Raw genomic sequence first — 13,657 nt, 5'->3', positions numbered from 1 at the left:
GCAGTTACTCCCGCCCCTCCCCCATCTCTCTTCTCCCCAGCCCCCGCAGTTCCAAGAATCAGGCTGAAGCACCGGAGTAAAAACTGTATTTACATAACACGCGATTATACACGGATAAAACAAACAAGAAAAAAGTGAATGGAGGAGACGTAAGTCAGGAGGGGCTGGAGCGCTGGCCCGCGGCGAGACCGAGGAGGCCGAGGATGTTCGCCTGCAAGACAGGGAAGGGAGCTGGGGGCAGGGCTGCAAGGCAGGGAAGAGAGCTGGGGGCAGGGCACACGGCAGACAGGAGACGAGAGGGGGCAAAGCCCGTGACCTCACCTTCACGAAGGACTGCAGCTGTTTCCCGGAAATGCCCTGCACGCGTTCCAGGTCCTCCACCTGGCAGGACAGCAGCGATGGTGAGAGGGCTACAGGTGCCAGACTCTCCCTTCCCCCCAGCTCCGACTAAACCCCTGAGGCTGCTCTCCCTAAGCCCTTACCTGGCTGAAGGGGCCGTGGAGCTCCCTCCATCCCACGATGAGCTGGGCCTTCTTCTTGCCAATGCGCTGCAGGCTGCACAGGTCCCGGGCTGAGCCTTCGTTCAGCAAGTCCAAGATTTTTTGGCGCCCACGGGCCAGCAGTTCCGGGCTGATCTGCAGCTCCCAGCAGTCCTCAGCATTCTCCTCGGACTGCTCTGAGGCATCCAGGGACTCCAGCTATGAGGCAGGGGGAGGTGAGTGACAGAAATGGCAGAGTTTGCTGTCCAGCCCAGTGCAACGATGCACTGTAGACTCCTTTGCCAAGACTAGGAACCTGGCAACAAGCTCCCTCCCACGCCCCAGCCTCTCTTTCCTTCCTATCAAGAGTCTGCCCCAAAACCCTTCCCTTTGGTTATTCTCTGGACTAATTCTCATTTTATCCAATTTGTGAAAGAGTGGTAATACTCAGTTGTTAAGGAGATTAAATGAGTTAATGGAATGTAAGGCACATAATTAAGCTTTTGAATCTGGTTCCTCATCTCTAAAAAAGAAACAAATACAAACTTCTTAACTCTGGGGAAAGCACACAGGAGAAAAGTACTCAATAATTGACACCTGACTCTCCACCTCGCCACCTCAGTTTTTGGGTAATTCTTCTAGTGCTGTTTAATTTCTGGAGTGCTTTGTTTATGTTTTCTTAAGGGGGCTCAGGCCCAGGCTACACAGTTAAATGGCTACTGATTAAGGGAGAGAGCTATTGGAAAGAAAGGAAAGTAACATGATGGACACCCACCCTGCTAAGAACCTCCATAGTATTGCATTTCATCCTAAATGCCCTGTGAGGTACCATCACCACATACAGAGGGTAAGCAAGTTATGAGAGTTTTAAGAAGCTGGTGTCAGCCCTGTCTTGTAGCTCCAAGACCAGTGCTCTTCCCACTAGACACACTACCCTTTAGTTCTCTCCTAGGCTCTAGGTGTAGCCCAAGCCTCTCACCTTCCTCTTCCGGCCTCTCTTCTTCAGGATATGGATCTCGGCATTTGGGGATGCTGCCTGCTCCTGAACTGAAAGCAAGAATTAGGGAACTGGAGTCAGGGCAGAGGCCACTTTTATCCTCCCTGGTAGCCATCTGGTTCTCCCATTTCCAATTCCCCACCTCCCCTCCACCTTTTAACCTCTTTTTTTATGTTTCCACACATCCTTTCCCATACCTGTATCTGATAGTCATTTCAATTGGTCTTGCATTAAAATCAATCATGCACTTGTCCAACTACCCTATTGTACTAAACACCCCAGGGGGCAGGGCTCTGCCTCCTACTTCTCACCTCTCCCTGGAGCTGGCATATTGTGGGAGGACATGAGTGACTGTTGAGATGCCCCGAACACCTCCCTTCCAGGATCCCCATTATCTGAGCCCTTGGAGCCATACTTACTCAGTTGTAGGGGCATCACCACAGCCTTTTTCAGGGGCTTAGCCACTGTGACTGTGCGGCGGGCAAGGGGTCGGAGCATTGTGGGAGAGCAATTTTCCTTCTCCTTTGGATCTGCAGCCTCTTGGGCCAGCACCTTGGCCTCCAGTTCCTTTTGCTTCATTTTAAGCCTCTATTGGAAAGGACCAGAGAGAAATGTGCTCCAGACCCAGCTTAAGGGTAGCCTGAAGGGCAGTGGAGTTAAGAGGAGGGTTGTACAGGGATCTAGGACCAATGGGAGAAGCTGCCAGGTGACAGTTGAGGGCCCAATATAACTGAGGGCATTCTAATGATCAGGCAGTCCAGAGGTAGAACAAGCCATTTTGGAAAATGTTGAAGGGAAGCACTGTAAAAGCAGAGTCCTGACTTAATTTGAACAGGGTTTTAGAAAATGGCAATGTCTAACATTTATCCTTCTACCTGGGATTTTTTTTTTCTCTCATTTCCTCACATCTGACCTCCTCTTTCAAAGTTCAGCCATGCTAAGGACGTTCGAGAAGGTGGAAAACTGAGTAGGTGTTGGATGAAAACTGGATTCTAGTCTAGCCTTGAGTGTCCTTCTGAATCTAAAAATTCTAAGATTGCTTCTCAAGAGCAGTGGGAATCCCTGCCCCCATGCTCCCCAACCCTTACCTCAATCTCCAAGTCCTTCTCCTCCACTGTCTTCATGAGCACCATCCGCTCTCGCCTTGGGGTGTTCAGCAGAGGGGTCCCCTGGCTCCCTTGGGAGCCCAGCAGACGTTCCAAACTCAGTAGGCGCTCCAGCATGGCTGGGTCCATGCTGCTTAGCTTCTGCAGGGGACTGAGCAGATAGATGAGGTTACGCCCCACCTACCTCCTCATGACTACCTCCTCATGTCTTAATTTGGTTTATCCTGTGGTTCTGGAATCCTGATGCTAATTTGCTGGGCAAAACTGAGCAGCAAGTCACCCACTGTTTGAGTGCCCTACTAACCTCTCAGGTATGCTAGGGGATCATATGAGGACAAGCATTTAATGAACACATTAGTGCCAGGTATTAGGGATCTACAACAATGCCCTGCCCTGTAGGCCATCACCATCTGACAAGGGAAATAAGAGACCATGATAAGGAGACAGTGGGGCTGAGTGCCTGTCCATTTCAAGGAGCATCCAGGGAAAGCTTCACAGAAGAGGTTATCTTCAGCAGGGCTTTGTAAGTCACTGAAGACCTCAAGTGGCAAGTCTTTATCCTGTGGACAGTAGGGAAGGCCTGTTCAAAGCAGAATCCTTTCTGCTATCTGAACTGCGTTTTTGCACATGGAAGACCTAACATTTGTTCCTCTTGCCTAGAATTTTTTTCTCACCTCCACACATCAGATCTCAATGATCTTTCAAAGTCAGTTTGATGCTACCTTTCCCATGCTGCCCAGCTGACTGTGTGTCTTCCTTACTGTACTGTGAACTAGCTCCTGAAAGGCAGGGACTGTCCTATCTTTTGTGTGCAAGTGCCTAGGGAAAGCAAGATCAGAAAACAGGCAGATGAATGCTGGAAGTAATTTCTTCCTTCTTGGCTCTCACGGCACTCACAGTGACTCCTTCTGTACCACTCTGCATCACCCGCTCTTGAGGTGAGAGGCTTTTTAGGTCTTATGTGCCTCATCTCTTCCCACAGGGCCTGTCTGGCAGAGAGCCTGCCTGTTCACACGTGACACAGACATATGGGTGTACAGCTATGTCTCTCTAAGTTTGTGCACATAGGAGAGAACTGCTGACAGATGGCTTGGGAAGGATGTTTGGGAGATGGGGTCATGAGAGAGCAAACAACTTTTTTATGTGTGGCTTCCTTCTCTGACTACCCAGTGCCCCTGGGACATGGTGTGTTAACGCTGGGTCACCTCAGGTTCCCTCTGTTCAGTAGTCTTAGGAACTATACAGTTTGGAGAGGCTTTATGTGGTCTGGGGTAGAAACAGGGCAAAGTTAGAATTGCACCTGACTCCTTGGAGTCAGGGACAGTTAGGAAGACTACTGAAGAGAAGCCCTAAGGATTAGAGTGCACTGGGCCCTAGGGCGCTATCAGAGCTGGGGAGGGAGGCCACACAGAAAAGGGACTTAGTTTAGAGAGGCTTTGTTTGGACAGAGGGTAAAATCAGCAAAGTTAGGACAGCAACCAGCTCCTTGGAGTCATGGAAAGGATCGACACAGACTGAAGGGCTCTCAGCGAGACATCTCTCTCCCTCGTCTCCTTTGCTTTGCGCGCATCCTCTGGACCTGAAAGATCTAATCAGATTACTCCTTGAACTGGAAGCAAAAGTGCCAGTCCTTGAAACAGCTGCCCCCAAATGAGGTTTTGCTGATTCCCTAAAAGGGCTGGAAAATGGAAAGGAGGGTAGGAGCTTGAGGAGGCCTCCTTAAGTCCCCAGGCAGCAGCACAGGAGGATAGACAGTGAACTTGGCATTTCAGTGAATTCAGGAGGGTATAGAATTTCTAGTAAATTCAATGGAAGAGCAAGTTCACAGCTGTCTGTGCTCAGGGATCTACCAGGATAAACCCACTGCACATAACCCAAACACAACAGGGAGGGAGAGGGGTACACCCAGGCTCCGCTCCCTCTGCTCACCTGAGTTTCTGGTCAGCAGAAGCTGGAGCTGCTGGGGACTCAGGGCTCCCAAGCTCCTCCTCCTCATGTCCTCGGGCCCTCTTCGTCTCTGATGGGCCCAGCAGTTCTTTCTGAGACAACTTAATAGGTGCCAAGGCTAGGGCAAGATGGGAAGTGTCAGCCTCTGTCCTGAGGTTTGCTGGTCTTGGCAAACTCCCCAGTCGTCCAGACCCAGCCTTTCTACCCCTGCCTCCCCCGCTCCTCACCGTGAGGCTGCAGGCTCTCATTGGTAAAAGGCTGGTTGATCACCTCCTTGGACCGGGCAGCAAAGTTGAGCGCACTGACTGTGTCCAGGTAGAAGCGTCTCTCAGGGGCAATGTTGGCAATGAGGATGCTGTGTGCGGAGCCCCCCAGGGAGTCCTGTGGAAGGGGTATTGGGTGGGGTTGGTGGGTCAAAAGCCCAGCCTTCCCATTCCTCAGTTGCTGTTTCTAACACCCCAGCAGGCCCAAGAACCTCCTTCTCCAGCTCCTCTTTCCCTGAGATGGGTGGTGTGCCAGTTTAGATATATTATGTCCCCCAAGAAAAAGTCACCTGTCAGTCCAGTCTCATGGGATACTGGGATTAGGTTGTTTCCATGGAGATGTGACCCACCCAACTGAGTGACACCTTTGGTAAGGGTGTGACCTCTGATTGAATGTTTCCATGGAGGTGTGGCCCCACCCATTCAGTGTGGGCCTTGATTAGTTCACTGGAGTTTTATAAAGGAGCTCACAAACAGAAGGACTTCAAGAAGAGCTGTAGCTTAGAGAAACATTTTGAATACGGCCACTGAAAGCTGATGCTCTGGAGAACGCCATTTTGAAATGCAGCCTGGGAGCAAGCAGATGCCAACCACGTGCCTTCCCAGCTAACAGAGGTTTTCCAGATGCCAATGGCCTTTCTCCAGTGAAGGTACCCTATTGTTGATGCCTTACCTTGGACACTTAATGGCCATAACTTTGTAACCAAATAAACCCCCTTTATAAAAGCCAAGCCATTTCTGGTATTTTGCATTCCGGCAGCATTAGCAAACCAGAACAGGTGGCCTGACCTGCAATAGGCGAGTGAGCTTGCTGTCCCGGTAAGGCACACGAGGGAGGCCCTGGTTCAGCGCATCCACCACCTTGCCCAGCACAAAGAGGGAAGCATTGATGGCTCCACTCTCCTTCAGCCGCAGGCCCTTGTTGCCCGTGCGCCGGTTGTCCTCTGAGCCAGCGAGGTCAATCAGGTAGAGTTTCCCCTCCCGCTGGCGAAATGGGGCCACACGTTCCCGTTGATCCACCTGGGGGTAAGAGCAAGGGTCCTGGGCTTAGCTCAGTCTTTAGGAGCTTGCGGGTTGTCACCCCCCGTTGATGGACCTCACCTTGACCAAAAGCACAGCATGACTGCGGGAGGAGCGCTGGTTGAGCCGCGTGGCTCCTACAGTCCGATTTCGACTGGCTGGCAGGAAGTGACGCTCAAAGTCAGCAAAGCTAGTGATGGGCTTCTGCATGAGGCCCGGAATCAGTATGTTTCCCCGACAGTCTTCTCGGATCACCAGGTCTCCTGATGCAGGATCCAAGAGATCTAGTACCTGATTGGGCAATGAGAGATGGAGCCAATTGCCCAAATACGGGCTGCTTATTTCCTGAAACTAGTCTCATCTTCTCTGCTAGATTCTCAGAGTTGTACCGTCTGCTACCCCAACCTCTGTCTTTCCAGGTCTCACCTTCCCTCCTTGCTAGAGCAGAGTCCCATATTCTAAACTGGGACTTACTTTGACCGTTTGTCTCTTCCCTCCCCAACCAGAGCTGGCCTCACCTTCTCCTGGTAAATCTCTAAGTAGGACATAGTGACTGAGAGGCACCAAGGCCGGCCCTCAGCACCCTCCTCCCTCGTGAGCTGCAGAAGGTCCATGAGTGCCCGGGGAATCACCCCGGGCTGCTCTGGGCTGCCCAGCATTGTATGTGTCTTCCCTGGGGAAAGAGTGAAGAAAGCTGTGAGGTTTTCCTCCCTGCTCCCTAGCCCTCTGGTGCATAGCTGCCCCCACGTGGTTCCCTCACCTGCGCCTGTGGGCCCATATGCAAGTACACTGGCATTCTGCCCCTCCAGCAAGTGCTTTAGGATGGGCTGTACTGAGCCTGCATAGATGTCCTGCTGGGAGCTCCTCTCCCCATAGAAGGCATCAAACCTGCAGGGAGGAAAAAAGGGGGGAATTAGTATGTGTGTTTGTGTGTGTGTGTGTGTGGGTGGGGGGGGGGGGATTCCCCATTCTCTCCTAGCCCTAGAGGACAATACTGGCTGTGGATTTAAAAGGAAGATTTCTATCCCTTTTCCTGAACCAAGAGCTTAGAAAGTGCCCAATGAACACCTACTTCGTCTTAGTCTCTGTATTAGTGCTAGATGAATCTAAACGTCCCTGCTCTTGGGAGTTTTGCAGTCTGGAGGGATAGATAACCATACTGTGCTATGATCCAGGAAACAAAGATGAGAACACTCTGGAAGGAGTAACTGATTCTGCTTGAGGGAAAGGGAGGATTGGGGACAGGCTTTGATATACTAATGGCATGTTACATGGTAACATGTTGCATGGTAGGTAAGGAAAGAAAGAGGGAGAAAACCTTTAGGTATCAAGAATAGCACACAGATAAGACATGGTATGAAAGGGCCAAGCTTCCCAGCCTTCTTCACCTCCCAACACAGCGAGTGCAGTACTGGTACACCGTAGCAGGGCAGGTGGAGGCTGCTAATGACCGGATGACACTCAACACACCTGGAGCCCTTCATTGCACTCTGGTGAAGCTATAGCTTGGACCACAGCAGGGGCTTTAGTGTAGATGGAGTGTAGCATTTGTTGGGGGGATAGGCTGGAAAGAAACTGAAGCCAAATAGTCAGGGGTCTATAATGGGTGAGCAAACTTTTTCTGTAAAGATCCAGACAGTAAATATTTTAGCCTTTGTGGGCCATATGGTTCCTGTCTCAATTAACTCTGTTATTGCCAATAAAGTCAGAGGGTAGCCATGGACAATAAATGAACATGGCTGTGTCACAATAAAACTTTATTTACAAAAATAGTCAGCTATGACCACCTCCTGGCCTAGAATGACAGGCTAAAGAGCTTGCACTTCAAGTCACCCTCCTCGGGATCCCCTGTACGCCTCTGCTTCTCCTGCCCCCTTTGTGCCCATCTCCCTCACCAGATGGGTTCAGCCTCCAGTCCCTCCCCACAGCATCCTACAGGGTGCCTGACACAGAGCGGGTGCCTGACACAGAGCGGGTACCCATGTGCATTTCCTGAATGAGCAAATGAAGGTGGTGGGGAACTAAATGAAGGTGGTGTGCTAAGGAGGGAGCACAGACCCTGGGGAGGCAGGTCTGAGAACCCATCTGGGCAAGTGATAATGGGAACAGGCCTAGGAGAGGAAGATGATGGGGGAAGGAAGAATGGGAGGAAGAGGAGCCTGAACCCTACTGGTATCTGAGGGTCTCCTGATGGTTTCTCCAGTTGGCAATCTCTAGAGAGCAGCTGTCCAGGCCCCGAACACAAGAGCTATCATTTGCTCCAGCTGTTCCATCCACAAATGGCCGCAGTCGTACAGCCACCCTTACTCGAGCTGGAGACGGGCGCCGGCCAACCCCCACCTTGCTGATCCGACAGCGACCAGCTCCTAGAGGAGAGAAGATTAGTTTTAGACATGAAGTATGGTGGTGGCACAGAGGAAAGAGAGATCAGATTTGCTAAGAAGTAAGGGTAGAGGTCTTAGAGCAAGAGGCACTTGATTGAGCTGGGACCTGAAGGATGAATAGGAGCTTGTGAAACATTCCAGGCAGAAGGGATGGTGTGTGCAAAGGCACGGAGGTGAGGGAGTGTGGCCCCTCTGGAGACCTGGTGAGGCAGGACTATGTGTGTATCCTGTTAGGGAGGGTGTGTAGAGAAGGGCAGGATGGAAAAAAATACGAATCAAATACACGATCTCAGGCAGAGTACAGTGGGGGTTTGGAGGAGAGAAATCATATACAGGCTGGGGACTACAAGTCACATTGTGTACTTAGAACCATTAACATTTACTAAGCCTTGACTACATGCTAGGCACACTTTTATCTTCATGGTGTCCCTGTAAGGTAGGCTTTATTACTCGCATTTCACCAATGGAACACCTCAGAGAAGTGTAGCAGCTCTTCTGAGCACCTCAGTAATCTATACCTGGGGCCTTCAAAGGAGGAATGGACAGTGCCTACAATAAACAAATCAAAAAAAGCCCACATCTTAGTGACCTAGTAAACCCCATAACCCTGACACAGGGACATAGGGGCTGGGAAGGCCTGGAGCCTGGACCCTGGGGCCCCTTTGGATGGGCCAGGGGCCACAGCTCACTTTGGGGAAGCTCCTTCTGCTGCTGTGAGCCCCTCCAAGCTCAGCCCCAGTTCCTTCCCTGCTCTACAAGTAGGCCTGTTGGGCTGTAGGGCAGGCTTCTCAGACTGTATAATGTACACAAATAACCTCAGGGATCTTATTAAATGTCAAAAATGTGAGGGAGTGTCTCCCTGCCTATCTATCCTGGGTTTGTATATGCACATGTGAGACCAGAGAAAGATAACAGACCTACACACACTTTAGGAATCCCAGTGATCAATACAAGGGGAAGGGGAAGCCTGTGGTGAGCAAGAAAAGAGTGTAGCCTCTGGTCAAACTGAGCTGGATTTAAACTGCAGCTGACACTTAGTAGCATGTGATCTTGGGCAAGTGACTTAATATCCATGTGCCTCAGTTTCCTTGTCTTTAAAAGGGAGTGGAATGGGGTGGGCCTTGGAAGGCCTTTGTGCAGATTACGAGAAGTGACAGGTAAGAGGCCAGCACAGTGACCAGCACATAGTAGGTAGGTACCTCATTCAAGGTAAAGTGGCCTGATTCACACCCCAGCTCTGCCATTTACCACTAACTGAACAACCTGGGTAAGTTATTTTCCATTCCTCTATTGCCTCAATTTCTTCACTTATAAAATGGGGTAAATAAAAATACCTATTCGTTAGGCTGTTACAGTAAATAAGGTAACCCATGTAAAAGTCAGAGACAAGTTCTGTGCCATCTCACGAAAGATACCTCTCCAAGCCCCAGTTTCTCTTTGTAAAAATAATAACAGTATCTACCTTCATAGGATTGTTGAGGAGTCAAAGAAATAATGTATATACAATGTATGTACACAGAAGCATGAGGCAGCTTCTGGGGCGAGAAACTGTCAAAAGTGAAGATCACCGGTGGAATAATCCAGTTTCCAGGCACTTTTGATACAGATATCCAGTTCTCACAGTACCATTTGTTGAAGACTATTCTCTCCCAGTTGAGTGGACTTGGCAGCCTTGTCAAATACCAATTGGCCATAGATGTGAAGGTCTATTTCTGAACTCTCAGTCTGATTCCATTTGTCAGTGCTTTAGAGGATCTTACAGTCTGTTTCAAGAGATAGTCACATAAACAGATATAATATGATGAAATACCATGAAAGCTATGTACAAACAGTATGCCAGTACCATGCTGTTTTGGCCACTGCAGTTTTGTAATATGCTTTAATATTGGGAAGTGTGAGTGCTCCAACACTCTTCTTTTTGGCTATCTGGAGCCCCTTACCCTCCCAAATAAATTTGATAATTGGCTTTTCCATTTCTGCAAAGTAGGCTGTTGAAATTTTGATTGGGATTGCGTTGACTCTGTAAATCATTTTGGGTAGAATTAACATCTTAACAATATTTGATCTTCTACTCCATGAACATGGAATATCCTTCCATTTATTTAGATCTTCTTTCACTTCTTATAGCAATGATTTTTTGTTTTCTGTGTACAAGTCCTTTACATCCTTGGTTAATTATTCCTAGATATTTGATTATTTTAGTTGTTATTGTAAATGGAATTTTATTGATTTCCTCCTCAGATTGCTCATTACTAGTATATAGAAACACTACTGATTTTTGTTTGTTGATCTTGTATCCCGCCACTTTGCTGAACTCATTTATTAACTCTAGAAGCTTTTTGTAGGTTTTTCAGGATTTCCTATATATAGGATCATGTCATCTGCAAATAGTGAAAGTTTTACTTCTCAGCTTAACTCTTACTTCTGTCTTATTGATGAGCAAATTGAGACAAAGAGATATCTTTGGTCTCTCTTTATATCATGTATAAGAAAACACTTGATGGTCTTTTCTTCCCCATCAAGGCCTGGCAAGCTCTTATCCAACCTTTGAAACCCACTTCAAATATCACTTCCTTAATAAAGTTCTCCCAGAATCCCCAAGGGTTTACTTCCAATTCTACACTCCCAATAGCAGTTTGTACATAGCTCTCATTGTGTTTCATTCTCATTATATGTCTTTATGTGACTATCTCCTGAAACAGACTATAAGATCCTCTAAGGCAGGGACAATATTCATTCAAGAATTTTTGTGTTATCTGCTACGTGCCAGGCATGGTGGGGTCTTGGAAGGAAGAAGGGAGCTTGTGCCCAGGCAGCAGGAATAGCTTAATGGTTAAAAGCAGAGGTTCTAGAATCAACTGCCTGAGTACAAATTCAGGCCCCCATTACTTACTAGCTGTGTTAACTTCGGCAATGCTGTGTTAACTTCAGCAAGCTATTTAACCCATCTATACCTCAGTTTCTCATCTGTAAAACAGGGACAATAATAGTAGTAAATAGCAATTGTGTGACGATTAGATGACTCCTCACCCTAAAATGCTTACTTCTGTGCCTGGCACTTAGAAAGGGTTCAAAATGTTATTCTCCTAACTATCTGTTTCCCCACAGGGCCCAACAAACATTAAAGGATTCAAGTAAATAACTACAGTGCCCACCACAATTGCCTACCAGAATCCACCGTCTAAAAGAGGGGAGAGGGCCATGTAAACAAATGCTCACATAAAAGATTCTGAGTGTCCTCACAGCTCTTCAACCCTTAAACAGCATTCACCTCCATGGCTAGAGGGAAAGGAAACAACAGTCCCTTACTTCCCTTTACTATGGCCCAGCGCATCTTAGGCTGTCAACTCACATTCAGTGGTAGTCCCCTCTGAACTGCAGCGTGCCTTCCCGCATCTCTCCGGGATCGCCCCCGCACCCAAAAACCATGTCACACACAGAACCCTTCTCCCCAAACACGCGTCCGGCTCCCTTCTTTTCGTCTTTATGGTCGGAGTGCTGGCCACTTTTCCAGTCGTTTACTCAAGTACTCTCCTGAGATAGGGTCACTGTCCCCATTTTACACACAAGGAAACTGAAGCTCAGAAAGGAAAAGTGCCCCCGGGCTCAAACGAAGGGCCTGTGCTGAGGCCGGGTCTCAACCCGGGTCTACAAAACCAAGCGGAGCGCAGGAAAGAAAAGGAAAGAGCGAGGCTGGCGGACTAGCTCACGATCCACCCATTCTCACCCCCCTCCTCCCCCGCGCCATTCTGGCCCGCAACCCGCAGAGCGCGGACACGACTCAGACGCAGCACCCCGCAAGGCTGCAGCCTTCGGTTTCCAGCCCCGCCCAAGCCGGACTCGGGTACCTGAGGCTGCCGCCGCCATCTCGCGTCGCCTCGGCTGCGCCCGGGGCCCGGCGTTCATCCCACTCCCTCCTTCGTCCCGCCTCTCACTTTCGAATTTCCCGGGGCCCCGCCCCCTCCCAGGGATCCACCAATCACGGGTACTCACCGCCGGAAGTCCCTATTTGTGACTCGACGCTTTACGGCCCTGTAGGGGGCTCGCCTCTGGGTGCGACTGGAGAAGGCGTCCCCAGGTGGAGGGTGCATGCGCGCTCGTTGGCCGCCCAGCCGTTGACGCCCGGCGGCGCGGTCTGCGCAAAATGGGCGCCGGGCGTTGGCGACCGTGTCGTTTGGGGGAGCTGTTGAGCGCAGCCCAGGCCTGAGCTCCCTTTACTCTCCAGGCTTTGAGGCTTGGGGTTGCGAAAATGCAGACTTTTTGCCTGATTTAACTCCCGAAATAGCTACGAATTTTGGTAGCAGTTAGGCAGTGATTGAAGCACTTTATTGATTCATCCAAAAATGTGCCTGAGCTTAGTCCACTTTTAAGTATTTTAGTGGCAAGAGCGTTGATTAAATGGATAAAGAAGATGTCTGGAAACCGGATTATTCCACCGGTGATCTTCACTTTCGACAGCTTCTCGCCCCAGAAGTTACCTCGCGCGTGAACTCTCGCAGGGGTCGATTTATGGGTTGCAGCACTTGAGTTCAGTGCAGTGGACGGTGCTTTAACGTCTGGTCAGTTCTATAGATCTGCATTATGGACAGCCGAGTCGCACTCACCTCTTGCTGAGCCCAAGGCCACTGTGTGAGGTGTAGAGGCCGGGTAACATATGTGTCCTATAATGCCGCTTGTCTGAGCTGAGACCGGCTAGAAAGTTCCGTATACTTCCGCACATTGGGAGCTGAAGGCGTGCTTCGTCCCTTGTTTCCTCGACCTCACCCTAGTCTTATGTCCTATGGGTTCAACGGACTATTGAATAGACTTCGATCCCTTTCAGAACCTTGACCAGGGATAATCATCTCATCTTTGAGCTCCTGGTAGGGCCTTGGTTTAGACATTATATTCCACCCTATTAAAAAGAAACAGAAAAAAGACCATGGTTCTCAAAGTTTTGGTCTTGGGATCCCTTTACACTCTTATATCTTGAGATCCCCCAAAGCTTTTTGTTAATGTGAATTATATCCCTCTATATTTAGCATATTCAAAATTCAAACAAGTTTTAAAAATATCAATGCACTTAAAAACTACAATAACATCCCTACGGAGGGAAAGTAGATTCATAGTTGCCAGAGGATGAGGAGAGGGGAGAATTGGGACTAATTGCAAATAGATACTGGGTTTATTTGGGGTGTGCTGGAAGTGCTCTGGAGTTAGTGGTGATGGTTGCACAATATAGTGAATACACTAAAAACCACTGACTGAAATATATACTTTTTAAAAAGATTAATATTAAGTCATGTGAATTGCATCTCAACAAAAAAAGGAACCACCCCAAATTACAATACAAACCCATTACATGTAACATAAATGACATCTTTAATAACAAAAAAAACCTATTTTCCAAAACAAAAATATAGTGAGAAGAGCACCATGCTTTTTAGTAAGAGTAGATTCTCATATCTGCTTCTGCATTCAA

The 13,657-nt window shown here is 48.9% G+C and overlaps 1 protein-coding gene across 1 annotated transcript; it reads right to left on the bottom strand.

Moving 5' to 3' along the window:
- Positions 1 to 69: 69 nt before the first annotated feature.
- KIF22 (kinesin family member 22) lies at positions 70 to 12,119 on the bottom strand. The gene is made up of 14 exons (XM_037813588.1): positions 12,045 to 12,119; positions 7,983 to 8,178; positions 6,573 to 6,700; positions 6,331 to 6,485; positions 5,894 to 6,103; positions 5,582 to 5,812; positions 4,757 to 4,910; positions 4,512 to 4,647; positions 2,565 to 2,733; positions 1,896 to 2,064; positions 1,459 to 1,526; positions 483 to 698; positions 322 to 381; positions 70 to 211 (listed from the first exon to the last, which is right to left on the bottom strand). The coding sequence occupies exons 1-14, from the start codon at positions 12,100 to 12,102 to the stop codon at positions 155 to 157; spliced, it is 2,007 nt and encodes a 668-aa protein (XP_037669516.1). The 5' UTR covers positions 12,103 to 12,119; the 3' UTR covers positions 70 to 154.
- Between the last annotated feature and the right edge of the window lie 1,538 nt (positions 12,120 to 13,657).

This window comes from Choloepus didactylus, chromosome 21 (assembly GCF_015220235.1).
Source record: "Choloepus didactylus isolate mChoDid1 chromosome 21, mChoDid1.pri, whole genome shotgun sequence".
Classification (NCBI taxonomy): domain Eukaryota; kingdom Metazoa; phylum Chordata; class Mammalia; order Pilosa; family Megalonychidae; genus Choloepus; species Choloepus didactylus.
The sequence above is the reverse complement of the archived record's forward strand: the minus strand, read 5'-3'. Positions and strand labels throughout refer to the sequence as shown.